The sequence below is a fragment of the Mastomys coucha genome, chromosome X, assembly GCF_008632895.1.
Source record: "Mastomys coucha isolate ucsf_1 chromosome X, UCSF_Mcou_1, whole genome shotgun sequence".
In the NCBI taxonomy this organism is placed as follows: Eukaryota; Metazoa; Chordata; class Mammalia; order Rodentia; family Muridae; genus Mastomys; species Mastomys coucha.
This window is the reverse complement of record NC_045030.1, coordinates 81,245,370-81,260,308: the sequence shown is the minus strand read 5'-3', so window position 1 is coordinate 81,260,308 and position 14,939 is coordinate 81,245,370. Positions and strand designations below refer to the sequence as shown.

The 14,939-nt window shown below is 33.4% G+C and overlaps 1 protein-coding gene across 1 annotated transcript in view; it reads left to right on the top strand.

Moving 5' to 3' along the window:
* Cfap47 (cilia and flagella associated protein 47) overlaps positions 1-14,939 on the top strand; it is a 223,010-nt gene that overhangs the window by 203,635 nt on the left and 4,436 nt on the right. Inside the window, exons 63-65 of the mRNA XM_031363967.1 lie at positions 3,404-3,575; positions 4,112-4,273; positions 14,589-14,647. Coding sequence (XP_031219827.1) covers positions 3,404-3,575; positions 4,112-4,273; positions 14,589-14,647 — 393 coding nt within the window. The remainder of the gene's footprint in view (positions 1-3,403; positions 3,576-4,111; positions 4,274-14,588; positions 14,648-14,939) is intronic.

Here is a 14,939-nt window from a genome sequence, read left to right as displayed (position 1 = left end):
TTAGTCCCTGGGAGCTCTGAGGGTACTAGTTAGTTCATATTATTGTTCATCCTAAGGGGCTGTAAACCTTTCAGCTTCTTGGGTCCTTTCTCTAACTCCTTCATTGGGGGCCCTGTACTCAGTTCACTGGATGGCTGTGAGCCTCTGCTTCTTTATTAGTCAGGTACTGTCAGGGCCTCTTAGGAGATAGCTATATCAGGCTGGCTTGTCTTTCCTTTAGTCTCTGCTCCATAGTTAGTCTCTGCAACTCTTTCTGTGGGTATTTTGTTCCCCCTTTATAAAGGAATGATCCTTAGTCATCAAGGAAATGCAAATCAAAACAACCCTGAGATTCCACCTCACACCAGTCAGATTGGCTAGGATAAAAAACACAGGTGACAGCAGATGCTGGAGAGGTTGTGAAGAAAGAGTAACATTCCTTCATTGCTGGTGGGATTGCAAGCTGGTACAACCACTCTGGAAATCAGTTTGGCAGTTTCTCCGGAAATTGGACATAGTTCTACTGGAGGACCCAGCTATACAACTCCTGGGCCTATACCCAGAAGATGCTCCAACAAGTAATAAGGACACATGCACCACCATGTTCATAGCAGCCTTATTTATAATAGCCAGAAACTGGAAACAACACACACATCCCTCAACAGAGGAATGGATTCAGAAATTGTGTTACATCTACACAATGGAGTACTACTCAGCTATTAAAAACAATGAATTTATGAAATTCTTAGGGAAACGGATGGATCTGAAGAATATCATCCTGAGTGAGGTAACCCAATCCCAAAAGAACACACATGGTATGCACTCTCTGATAAGTGGTTATTAGCCCAGAAGTTCAGAATACAGGAAGAACAACCCACAAACCACAAGAAACTCAAGAAGAAGGAAGACCAAAATGTAGATATCTTTTAAATCCATTTAGTTCATAACATCTTTTTAATTTCATCTTTTTTCTCTGTTTAGATTCTGTTTCAATGACCTGTCCATTGGTGACAGTGTGCTGTTAAAGTCCTCTACTATTATTGTATAGGTTCAATGTGTGATTTGAACTTTAGTAAAGTTTCTTTTGTGAATATGGTGCCCTTGCATTTGGGGCATAGTTGTTCAGAATTGAGAAGTTATTTTGGTGGATTTTTACTAAAAGTATATTTTACTAGATATTAGAATGGGTACTCGAGATTGTTTCTTGGGTCCATTTGCTTAGAAAACCTTCTTCCAGCCCTGTATTCTGAGGTAGTGTCTATCTTTTTTCCTGAAGTGTGTTCCTTGTATGCAGCAGAATCATGGATCCTGTCTATGTATCCAGTCTGTTAGCCTGTGTATTCATTCCTATTATTTTAATGTTGGAGCTGTTATTGTGTATGTGTGTGATTCTCTTCTAGTTTCCTATCTACTATGTTCTTTAGGGCTAGATTAGTAGAAAGATATTGTTTAAATTTGGTTTTGCCATGGAATATCTTATTTTCTCCATCTATGGTGATTTAGAGTTTTGCTGGGTATAGTAGTCTGGGCTGGCATCTGTGGTCTCTTCTGGCTTTCTCTGTAATTCTTATGAGTGTGCCTTTATATGTTACTTGTCCTCTCCCCCTTGCAGATTTTAATATTCTTTCTTTTCTCTGTGCATTTAGTGTTTTGATTATTATGTGGTAGGAGGATTTTCTTTTCTTGTCCAATCTCTTTGGTGTTTTGTAAGCTTGGACATTTTTAGCCATCTCTTTCTTTAGTTTCGGTATGTTTTCTTCTGTGAGTTTGTTGAAGATATTTTCTGGCTCTATGTAGGAATATTCATCTTCTTCTATTCCCATTATTATTATTATTTCGTTTGGTCTTTTCATAGTGTCCCAAATTCCCTGCATGTTTTTAAATTTGACTTTTTTTGACAGTTATATCAGTTTCTTCTATGCTTTCTTCTATAACTGAAATTCTTCGATCTCTTGTATTCTCTTGGTGATGCTTGTGTCTGTAGTTCCTATTTTTTCCCCTAGGTTTTCCATCTACAAAATTGCCTCCCTTTGTGTTTTCTTTATTGTTTCCTTTTCCATTCTTAGGTCTTGAGCATTTTGTTTGACTGCATTTTCCCATATTTCCTTAAGGGATTTGTTTCCTCTTTAAGAGTCTCTACCTGTTTAACTGTCTTTTCCTGTATTTATTTAGAGGAACTTTTTTATCCTCTTTTAAAAGGCCTGTATCATCTTCATGAGATGGGATATAAGGTCATAGTCTTGCTCTTCAGCTGTATTTGGACATCCAGAACATGCTGTAGTAGGAGTTCTGGGTTCTGATGATGCTACATTGCTTTGGCATCTGTTGCTTATATTTTTGAGCTTGCCTTTGGACATCTGGTTGTCTCTGGTGTTTACTGGCCTGGATGTCCTGGGTTGGAGTAAGCTTCATGGGAGGCAGGTGGAACTGAGTGTCCCAAGTTTGAGCAAACCTTCTGGGAAGCAGGAGGAGTTGTGTCCCAGGTTAGATAAGGCCTCCTAGGAGGCGGGCAGGCTTGTGTGGTGGGATAGGAGAGTATAGATCTGTGGCTGCAGGTGGAGTCAAGGACTACCAGGCATTTAAAACATTTCAAAATTAAAACTTAATTTTTTCTTTCAGCAAAGTATAATAAATATTAAAAATCCTCTAAATCATTTGATATTCCGTTTCAGTTTTGTGTAAACTTAATTTAAAAAGTAAGTCTTGAATATATTTATCCAGTATCACACATGTAAAAGTATTTTTTTTTCATAGTTAATTTTTAATATCAATTTTTGTTGGGTTTTCTTTTTTATTTTTTATTTGTATTTTTATTAGATATTTTCTTTATTTATATTTCGAATGATAGCCCCTTTCTCAGTTTCCCCTCTGAAAAAAAAATCCTGTTCCCTCCCCCTCTCCCTGCTTACCACCCCACCTTCTCCCAATTCCTGGCCCAGGCATTCTCCTACACTGGGGCATAGAACCTTCACAGGACCAAAGGCCTCTCCTCCCATTGATGACTGACTAGGCCGTCCTCTGCTACATATGCTGCTGGGGCCATGGGTCCCTCCATGTATACTCTTTGGTTGGTCATTTAGTCCTTGGGAGCTCTAAGAGTACTAGTTAGTTCATATTGTTGTTCCTCTTAAGGGGTTTGGTTTTCTTATTCCACAAGTTTTAAATGCAAATAATTCAAGGTTTTGAAAATTATATTTTATAATTTAACATTTATTCATGTATTTCACTTTAACAAAGTTATTCGTAATATTATATGACTGGTATGGTATATAATACTGGTAAACATTATGAAAATAAAGGTAGATAAAATTTCCTTTTACTATTCATCTAAAAATATGTCAGAAATGATATTGTCATATAAATTGATGCACAGTTTATGTTCAGTGAGCTAAACTGACATATACTTTCATTGTCATTTTCCCAGTAACTTCTAAAAGACATGAATTTGAGTATGAAATCGAGTTTGAATCTGAAGAAGTGAAGTCTAACTTGGACTCCGCTATAACTTTATATTTATTCAGAAAACATTTTGACGTAAAAAGTGAAGTAATTTCATTGATTTTCAATCTGATATTTACACCAAGGAAGCCATTCAGGTAAAACATAATTCCCTTCTATTTTAAATATAGTATTGTTATTCTTTTTAATTCAATGTGTTACTTTTTCTGCCTGTCAATATTTGGATTACATTATTTCCTTCATTCTATGCATAAATATTTGGAAGCATATCATCTCTAGCTAGTACGTTATGAAAAGAGTTCTAATGAGAAAAAAAAAATAAACAATAGTTCATTGGATCCAATTGCCAGAATCTACCTATGACTTACTAAGTACACTGATAGCTTATGTTGGTAAAAGAAAATGTGTAGTCAATTTTGCAACAATTCTATACTTTCAGAGCTAAATACTGAGTAGGTAGAGGACTCATAAAATAATTATCTCAACTGATTATTCTTAAATTATTCTTAAAATGCAAATAATAGTCATCTAGGTTTTAAAAATAAAATATCCCCCCTTTTTTTGCTGAGACAAAATGGTGCTTTCATTTTAACTTTAGATATTTAATTAATATATTTAATCTCTTTCCTTTTCTTGTTGTATTTTTCAAAAAAAATATCTTTTTGTATTCAAGGACTCATATCACATTGAGAGTTGAGTGCATAACAGATGGAATCTGGAAGTTTCCTATAACATTGATTGCTACTGAGCCTGAAGTGGAGGATGTCATTAACATCCAAGGAGTAGGTTTATTCAAGACATCTCAAACAGAATTTCGACTCACAAGTCAGACAAGGTATTAGCTATCACGATTTATATAACTGATCCTATGACTATAATTATTACTGAAATGTATATGACTATAATTATTGCTGAAATGTAAAATGAAATTTAAGGTAGACAAGGCATGAAAAATTTCTAGGCTATTTAGATAATTATTTGTTAGATTCTTGTGAAGTCTGAAAAACTCCCTTATAAATTTAATTTTTCATAGTTTTTGTTACTTGTAGCTGAAATATTCATGTACAAAATAAAAGTCAATAAAATAGAAGAACCTGGAGGTCTAAAAGTATCTATTACATCCCATTGGATGATCATAGTACTTATACTTTTAACTTCTCTAACTAACTTGCTTTTCATTTGTTCTTTTATTGATTTCAGGGTTTTGCAATTCTTTGCATATCCTGTACCATTAAGCTATACCTACATTCAGTTCTATAAACTGACAAGAAGTCATGGCTTTACTAGATATAGTTGAAGAGCTATCTTTTTATTTCATTTCTGTTTCTCCTGTATTCTTTCTTCCTCTTTATTTGTACTGAAAATATATAAATTTCAAAGAAACTTTAAAGGAATTATGAGGATGGTTGTCTATTATGCTTAGCCTTAATTTCTCCCCATATTTTGCTTGTATCACTTCTTTGATGTTATTAGCCACTTTTATCTTCTTTAGTTTTATCCAAAGAGTATTCCTTAACAGCTCTTTAATAATGACCCTGCTGATGAAATATTCTCATAGCTTTGCTTAATATAAGAATTTTTTTATTTTTCTTTCAGTAAAAAAGAATAAATCTGCTGAATACTGAATTAATGGTTCAGAGGTCTTTTTCTTTCAGCACTTCTGTCTAGTTTTAGTGGCTTCTGAGAAGGAAATTGCTATTTGATGTGTTCCCTTAAAAGCAACATTTCATTTTTCTCTAGTCTCTTTAAAGATGTTTTATCTCACTTTAGCTTTCAGAAAACTGATTGTGATGTATTGTTCCATGCAATGTCTCTTATATATGCTGCCTCTGTAAGGCCAAATTCCATGAGGACAAGCAATGAGAATCTTTTATTCAGTGTCTGGCATGTTAAAGATGTTTACTAAATATACTCTGTAAGGAGAAATATCTCCAAGTACTTTGGTTTCCTTGAAAAGTCAAAAGCAATTCAGCTATTTCCGTAGTGGATATTAAACATGACTTTACCTTGAAATACCCTGAGAGGGAAAGAATAAACAAGATGTACTTCTTAGATTTCTAAAGAATACTAGCTTATATAATTATTTGCCTTTTTTATTTTGGAATTTCATAAAACCTTTTTAACTACTGTATTATTCAGAAACAATTTCACCTTACTTTTTGGCCCCCTGAGATAATTCTAACATGGTTATTTTTAAACTGTTTGCTTATTTGGGGTTTTTTGAGATGGACTCTTGCCTGGCTAGCCTAGAACTTGCCATGTGAAGACTATGCCATCCTTGGGCTTTTGTTGTCTGCCTGGCTCAGCATCTTGATTGCTGAAAGTACAGATATGAAGTATTATGCTAGACTTATTTAAGTTACCATCCAATGTAATGGGATTTACAATGCCATGTATATATGTTGCACTGCTTTGTGTTCTACTTTGTACTTCTTCTCCAAAACTTTGAAAAACATTGGAAGATGAGTAATATGATTTTTTTAAAATAATGAAGCAATGTGTATGCTTATATATTGCATAGAACTATTACATCAGTATATTTAGAATCTGATTCATTATGAAATATTTGGTGAATTAATTATCCAGTTAAAAATAGTTAAATAGTTATAGCTGTGATTATAAATCTACTACTCCAGTAATTTTAAACATTTCTTACTTACTAGCATATATAATATGCCTACTTTGATAAGTTTTAACATAGTTCCTCTGCCATCAGAGCATACTTGTTTACTGAGAAAGCTGTATCATGGGCTAGAAATCAATATCTTTTCATATTCCTCCCTAACTAAATGGCCTATGTAACAAATGGACTTTCTTCATTATCTTTTGCAATAGAGATGCTTTAAATGATCTATATCACAAGTTCCATGTGTGAGTACTGTAGACAGGAAACATAGGTTCTTTCTAAATATGAGGATGAGAACATATGTTACAACTTCTAAGAATGTTCAATAATCTTTCTTTTAGTTGTTTGAAAATAATTCATAGAGTTCCTAACTATTAGGTTATTATATTCCATCATTTAAATTTTACATGTATTTATTATGTATATGTGTGTTTATTTGTGCATGCTTATGTGTCACAGAGTGTATGTGGAGCTCAGAAGGCAACTAGATTATTTCTCGCTTCCCATCATGTGAGTTCCAAGGATTAAAGACAGGCTGTCAAGCTTTGGTGAAAAGGACCCTGAGGCACTGAGACACTTTGCCTGCTCTATATTGTAGTTATAATTAACCACTCTGTAGTATCCTTTCCACACATTACAATGAAAAATATGAGCTAAATAAGTTAAATAGAAACTAACACAAGATCCCTCATTAACTCACTTGTGATTGCTGTTGATAGATGCAATCAAATAATGCTATCATTAGTTAAAGAGACAATCAAAAGAAACCTCAGAATTTTGTATGACACAAAAGAAAACTCTGGATGAATATCTCATCATGATTAATTCATTTTCATTAGCCTACTTTGTCTCAATTTAATTAGAAACTTTTTTCACTTAATGCATTGGAGATAGAAACCAAGAACTGAATTTACTGTCACAAAGAGGAAGCAAGAGCATATTATCCTCTACTGAATATCCAGTTTATATCAAATGCATTATTATTTCTTCTCATGTTTTTTAAGAAAATCCTAATTTTAGTCAACTCTATACAATTTTAATAATTTACAAATATATATATTTTAACATACTATTTTCTATGAAAAAAAGGTCAAGACTCAATGAATAGCTTGTCTTCTCAAAAAAAAATTAGTTCAATTCTCACTTTCTTGATTACCTTTAAACAGTAATCTTTCAGTAGGCCTTTTGACAAAAATGAGGCAGTTATAAAGGCAACTTCCTCAAGATGCCATTCAGTTCCTTTCTGTTAGTATCTTAATTTTTAAAATGTCTTGGAAGTTCTCTTCTTCTACTTTTCTGACTCCTGCCATGTAATAAAGGGCATATGATTCCTTCTCTACCACAATTTTTGTGAATTTTTTTTTGTTTTTTGGTTTTTTGGGTTTTTTCGAGACAGGGTTTGTCTCTGTAGCTCTGGCTGTCCTGGAACTCACTTTAATAGTGGGAAAAGACATAGCAATATGATTTCCTTCAAAAACCATATTGAAAGAAACCAAAAGGAAACAAAAATCTACTTAATTATAACCAAATGATTCTGAGTAAAATTTTGATATTACCAACACATTTTGTTCAGAATCAGAAATGTGTTTGTCACTTTATCTATGGTAAAATATTGCAATGATTTTAAGAGAATTCTCAGATAAAAAGAGAAATATGAGTAGATTTGCTTCAGTGGATTTCAGTAAGCATTTTTGTAGGATAACCATGTTTATCAGAAGTTCTAGTACATCAAATAGTATTTGACAAATTCATTCAAACTGTGAAAAGGAAATAAGCTCTTGAACTCTCTTATTGAATGAACTATATAGAATCACAAAGAAATGCAAAATCCTATGATAGTAGTTTCTAAAATGGAGACTTTATTTTCTTTGAGGTCACCTTCAAAAAGTATATAGAGAATGCACAGCCAGCCTGGGATACATAATGAGACACCTAGAAAATGCTGATGCATGAAGAAAATCTGATGAAATTGTTTTGTAAGCAGTTTTATCAATGATTTCTTACTGACCCAATGAATTGCTTTCAAATGCTCCAGATGGGGAGTGAACATATTTTTAAAATCTGAAAAACCACTACAATTTGATGGCAATTTCCCCTTTTGAATATCTTATAGATATCTCTGCTTTAGTGTCATTACCTATCTGAGAAACTATTTCAGTTTTCTGAATACAATTATAGTTTGCCTAGTGGGCTTCTGCATTCCTTTAAGAAATATAGGGGAAAAAGTATTTCCCCACATATAGTTATCTAGTATGTTTAATGCTTTTATTATGAAGGAAAAGAATGGAAAAGAACTTACTTCCAATAAATAGTAACACTATATCAAATGTTGGAGAATATGAATGTACTTAAATGAGTATTCCTAATCAGTGTAGCCTCTTTAGTCTGTTTTCCCTAAAACACAGTAACAGCAATAATAAATATGTATTACATACCTATAACCTATTTATAATATATAAGATTTTTCAATGCTAATGACACTACAAAATTTGTATCACTAACTATTTACATAAATACATATGTACCTACACACAAAACACATACATATTGATATATTTTTCAATATTTTATATTGAATTATGTTACCAGATTTCACAATGCTTAGTAAATAGGGTGCCTCTTTTATTAACATGCCTCAGTTCCTGCCAACTACTTTCTGACCACATCCCAACAGAGAAATACTTTTTCATGTCCTCACTTCTCTTTGATGTCCTACAAACCTCTGATTTGGGCAATTCTAAATTGTAGTAGTGTAATATACATGGTAAATGTTTCAGATACAATTTATGTATTAAATCTCATAGAGAACTACTCAAGACTTCTGTTCTTTTTAAAACATAGCCAACATTAGTTTTGTTGAGTGTAGGCAAAAGAAGTATCACTAAGAAATGCCATATACAGGAACAGGATTTTTTTCTCACTGATAGAAACTAAACCTGGAGCCTCAGACATACTAGGCAAGTACTGTACCCCTGAAATACATCCCTGGATCCTTTTTGTAATGTGATTTGAGACAGTTTTGCTAAGTTGTGTAGTCAAGCTTTGAGCTTGCAATCCTTTTGCATTAGGCTCCCTAGTAGTTAAAACTGCAGAACTGTAGCACATACTAAAGCTCTAAGTTTTGAGGATCTATATGTTCATTTTGTTTCATCAGTGGTGCTTCTCTGTAACTGTTTAAACACAGGTATTCACGCATAAGAATATAAGTCAATGAAACACTTACAAACCTCCCAAAAGTCATACAATCTGAAAATTAACAATTGGAACTAGGTAGTGATAATCTTATTGAAGATGTATTTAGAACTTTACAAGTTTGAACGAGTCACATAATTAAGCCATTGCTAACAGAGAGCAATAAAATAAGATTTGAAATGAGATCCAATAGCAAAGATATCACTTGAGAGGTATTTGAAAAGTGCATGCATGTTGCTTGAGTATTATACAAAAGGATTCCTCACTATATTATCAGTTCTACATGTCATTTTCCTGCTTCCCTAAATCGTAGTATTGATGGTCATACTAGGATTAAAGGCATGTGCCACCACTGCCTGTATAATTATTAAATATATTGTAGATCGGGATGGATGGCACATGAATTTAATCCCAGCATTCAGAAGGCAGAAACATGTATCTCTGAGTACAAGTTGAGTCTGATCTATAGGATACAGGCCTAATGTACACACACACACACTCACACACACACACACACACACACACACACACACACACACACACACACACACACACACATGAATGAGAGTGAGAAAAAAAACAGAAACAGAGAAGTAAAATACTTTGTAGAACACCCCATCAGTATCTAGTCTGTTATTGTTTCATGTAGCAAATCTTGTATTTCCCAATGCTTTAGTTAAAGTACACAGTGCTATCACTCTTAAACACTGCTCAGAATTTTCTAAATCAAGAAGTTAATTTTTTCTTATCTTCCTTGCCCTATATCCATCTCAAACCACTGTTCAAACTCCAACCTGTACTTTCTTGTACTTGCTTCCATATTACTAGCCATTTCTTTATTGGTTCCTTCTCATTTACCTGTCATTTAAACGTTACTCTTTCCCAGAACCTGATTTTTCCCTTTTTGTCTATCTTTCTTTACTACATAATTTACAAATCTGCTGTATCCTTATCATCTGTCCTCTGAAGAACCCAAATATATTTCAATTCCTAATCTTTTCCTCAACATCAAACACACACATCCAATTTTCTGTTATGAGAATAGTTTAATGTTAATTGTTAACATGAAATTTCAAAATATAAATTATTCCTCTGGCAAAGAAGATCGATTTCAAGTGAAAGGTAATTCTAGTTTTACACATCCCTTAGAGAATGTTGCAGCAAATTTGTATTTGTTTCTGTTTCATATCAATTATGATCCATTAGAAAAAATGGCCATGCAGTCTATGAAAAATATAAGCATAACTCAGTTATTTTTCACCATTACAACTTATGCCACCTTGATCTAACCACTAATCTTTTTGCCTTGATTATTCTGGAGCCTTGTTGTTCTGCCTGCTCTTCACCACCCAAGTTTTCACTTTGTAGTCTTTCGCAGCATAGCCAGAACCATCTTTTACAAGTGTGTTCCCATCATTGGCCAGACCTTACCTGGTTACAACAAATAGCCAGTTGAGACTTCATATCCCCCCATCACTAGGAGTCATTAGTAGGATCACCTTCATAGATTCCTGGAAGCTTCCACCCATACCACCCACTAAAAGCCCCCTAATTCCAGCCAGCTTTCTCTTCACTTTCTTCCCCATTTCATCTCCCCCCACACTTTATCCCCCTGTTACTGTCCCCACTGACCCTACTCTGCCAGTAAAACTATTCTATTTCCCCCTCTCAGAGAAATCCATGTGTCTACCCTAGACCCCTCCTTACCTAACCTGTGTGTCTATGGACTTTAGTTTATCATTTATTTAACAGCTAATATCCACTGATAAGTGAGTACTATATATGTATCTATTTCTGGGATTGGAGTGATGTGTTTTGTTTTGTTTTGTTTTGTTTTGTTTTAGTTCTATCCATTTGCCTGAAAATTTCATGTCATTTTTTAACAGCTGAGTTATGCCTCATTGTGTAAATGTACTACATTCTCTTTAACCATTCTTCTGTTGAGGGACATCTTGGATGTTTCTGGTTTGGGGCTTTTGTAAATAAAAGCATAATAAACATGTTTAAGCACGTGTCCTTATGCTAGGATGAAGCTTTCTTTTGTTGTATGCCCAAAGTGGTATACCTAGATCTTGAGGTAGATTGATTCCCAATTTTCTGATTCCCCATCAGCCATATTGATTTCCACAGTGACTGTACAAGTTTGCACTCCCACCAGCAATGAGAGTGCTCCACATTCTCACCAGCATTGAGTTGTCACTTGTGTTATTGTTCTTAGCCATTCAGAGAGGTCTAAGATGAATCTCAAAGTAGTTTAGATGTATAAGAAGACTTCTTACCATTACTAGGCTAGAGTATCAAAAAGCTTTTTTTTTTTCTGAGCTTTGTGCAAGTGTCATATGCTGTGTTCTAGAGTGTTTTTTCTCTCCCTCTACATATTCCTCACTTACTCCCTTCCCATTAAAATTGTTAACATTATCTAAACTGTCTGTTATGGTAGCACTGAATTTTCTGAGGATTTGCCTCTGTCTAACCTCTAATTGTGGTTGAACACTCTGGAATAGATTCTCAATTGCCTTGTTCTAATTTCCACATTGCTTTGTTTCTTTACAACTAAAGCCAATGTATTTCTCTCATTACCCATCTACTAGTCTAGCTGTTCTCCAGCTAGCCCAGGTTTATTCCCTGGAGGTTATAGCAGAATGGATGTCTACTATCTCCCATGTGCAAATTTTTTTTCATTTTGTTTTCTTTCAGAGGAAAACTCATTTTGTTTCTATATATAATCCTTTAAATGTGCTACTTATTTTGTTTAGTAGTTTAATTTCATGATATCAAAGATACTACTACTCACCCATAGTTTTCTTTTTTATACAGTAATTATCTGCTTATGAAATCAGGCTGATACTGGCCTCATTAAAAAGATAGGAAGTTTTCATTTCATCTATCTTCAGTGTTGAAGAATTTTAGAAGATTCCATTATTCTAACTCTACTTTAAAGAATATGTTAGATGGGCTACCAAGGTGGGTCATCATGTAAGGGATCCTGGTGCCAAGCCTGATAAGTCCAATCTCTGAGACCCACATAGTAGAACAAAATAACTGATAAGATATCCCACAAGACATCCTTTGGTATCCACATATGTTTCTTGGCAAACATGTATATACGTACACACACAAACATATATGTACTCACATTTATATACATGCACATGCACATAGATAAATATAAAATAAAATATAATACAAATCTGTTTTTAAATGCTGATTACATATATTAGTGAACCAATCTAATAGATATAATCTCATTGGTAGTAATAGTCTGGTTAGATTTTCAATTTCTTTTTCAGTTGTAGAGATTATGTATTTCTGGATAATTGTCCCTCTTTCCTGTTAACTCTTTGAGCCTATAATTGTTTGAACTAATTTCTGGTGAACATTTTTATTTCTAAAATTTCTCTTATATTCTACCCTTCAGTTTTGGTTAATTTACACATCTTTTTAAAGGTAATCTGCCTATACTTCTTTTGAGTTTGTTGAACTTTTAAACAACTAACTCATAATTTTATTGTTGTTCATATGGTTTCTTTCATTTATGTTTGCCCTAACTTACATCTTTCTGATAATTCTGAATGAAGTTTTTCCTTATATTTATTTGTTCTTATATATTCTCCTATATTTTGTGGAGGTATAACATGTAGAATTACTTAGTATGAATTTAAAAAAGGATTGATACTGTTGATACTAGCTCTTCTTTGAATGACAGGTAGCATTCATCTAAGATAATATATGATAGTGGAATTTTCTTCACAGGAAACTTAAATCACTATGACAATCATTTCTACTGACATACTGTATGAAGTAGTCTATTGATAGATTTTATATTTCTAGGAATTTGTGGATTTCCTTCTTAATTTTCAACTCTTCTTAAATATAATTACGTGTAATAGTCTATTCTATTTCTGTTAATTTCTGAGGCATCTGTTATAGTGTTTATCTACTTCCTTTTTTTTTTACTTATTTATAGTTTGTTGATTTTTTTAAAATGTCTGTAGTATGGGAGTATAGCTCAGTAGATAAAGTTTGCCTAGCACACGGGAACTCTTTAAGTTTGACTCCTAAAACTGCATAAACTGGGCATACCATAACATTCTTTTAATCTCGGCACTCTGAATGAACAAGATAGCAGGATCAAAGTTTTAAAGTAGTCCTTTGCTACATAGTGAGTTTTAGACTAGTCCAGGATACAAGATACACTGCCTCAAAAAAGATATTTTTTGAAAAAGAATTTGGAAGCCTAATGTGGTAATATATACCTGTAAGCTCAGCTTCTTAACTTGTTTCTAGGTTCCTCACAAGGAGAATTCTTCCATATTTATTTCTGAATTGATATCTCTCAGGAGAAAGGAGATTTATGGATTCCTGTGGATATCTGTCTATCATCTTCCTCTTGTAATACTTCTCTGCATTACTCTGCTTGTTGGTTGTATCACTTATAATTTCCTAGCACTGTTTATAAAATATTAAAAATGTTTATAATTGAAGAAATGACAAAACTTGGATACAAAAAGATTAAGTAAACTTCCTGAACTTCTAGATAGAGCTGTAATTTAAATCTAGGCTACCAATGTGTACAAAACCTGTTCTCCAATCTTCTACTATGATACTCAATACATGTTTGTTGAATGGGTCAGGGAATAACAAAACTACCCAGTACCTTTTTCTATGTTGCAATGTTGTACCCAGTTTTAGAAGCCACACTTGATCTTTTACATCTATGACTATTCATTTAGTTTTAAGTTCTGAACTTAGAAATTTCTTGCAGTGTACTTCTACCCTGCTTCATTCAACTAAGAAATTTCTCAACATTTCTTTTCTTAACTGTAGTTGGCCATGGCATGAAATAGTAACTTGAAACATAAATGTCGCTTCACTTCATACTTTAATAATCTATCTTCATGGCTACAAATTTTATTGAGACCCTAGTAATTTTATATTATTTAGCAAGTAGAAAGCTACTGGTAAGCAAATAGTATAATGGGACATCGGTAGAGACAAAAGGATTTATAGTAGATTTAGCAGCCAAATGTTTTGCATATGAATTTATTTACAAATGACCAAGTTTTCTTCTGGGATACTGAATTCTGCCAATTTTTATAGGGACATTTATCATAGTACAATATGAACATAGGATATAAATGAAAAAAAATCAGGATTTTATTTTGGTACCCTGAGGGGGGAAAATGATAGTATACTATTTATTTTTTGTCAACTTGACACAAACTATAGAGACACTTAAAAAGAGAGAATGTCAGCTAAGGAATTCCTACCACTAGACTAGCCTATAAACATGTCATTTAGGCATTGTCTTTAGTGACAATTGATATGACAGGGACACTATGGATGGACCGATCACTGGGTACATGCTCCTGGATTCTACAAGCAAGCTAAGTATGGACAGGGGAAGCAAGCCAGTAAATAGGATTCCTCTAGCTCCTGTCTCTGCTCCTAATTAAGATCCTGCCCTGACTTGCCTCAACAATGGACAATGATTGCAATGTGTATGCCAAATAAACCTTTACTTCCTAAGAAATTTTGGTCATGGTGTTTCACCAAAGCAACAAAAATTAGGACATAAACTATTTGATGATTTTCAAAATTCTACCTCACATATTTTTGTTAACATTCAATATTAATTTTGAATTATAGTTCTATTGAAGCAGAATTTATGTTATAGTCATCA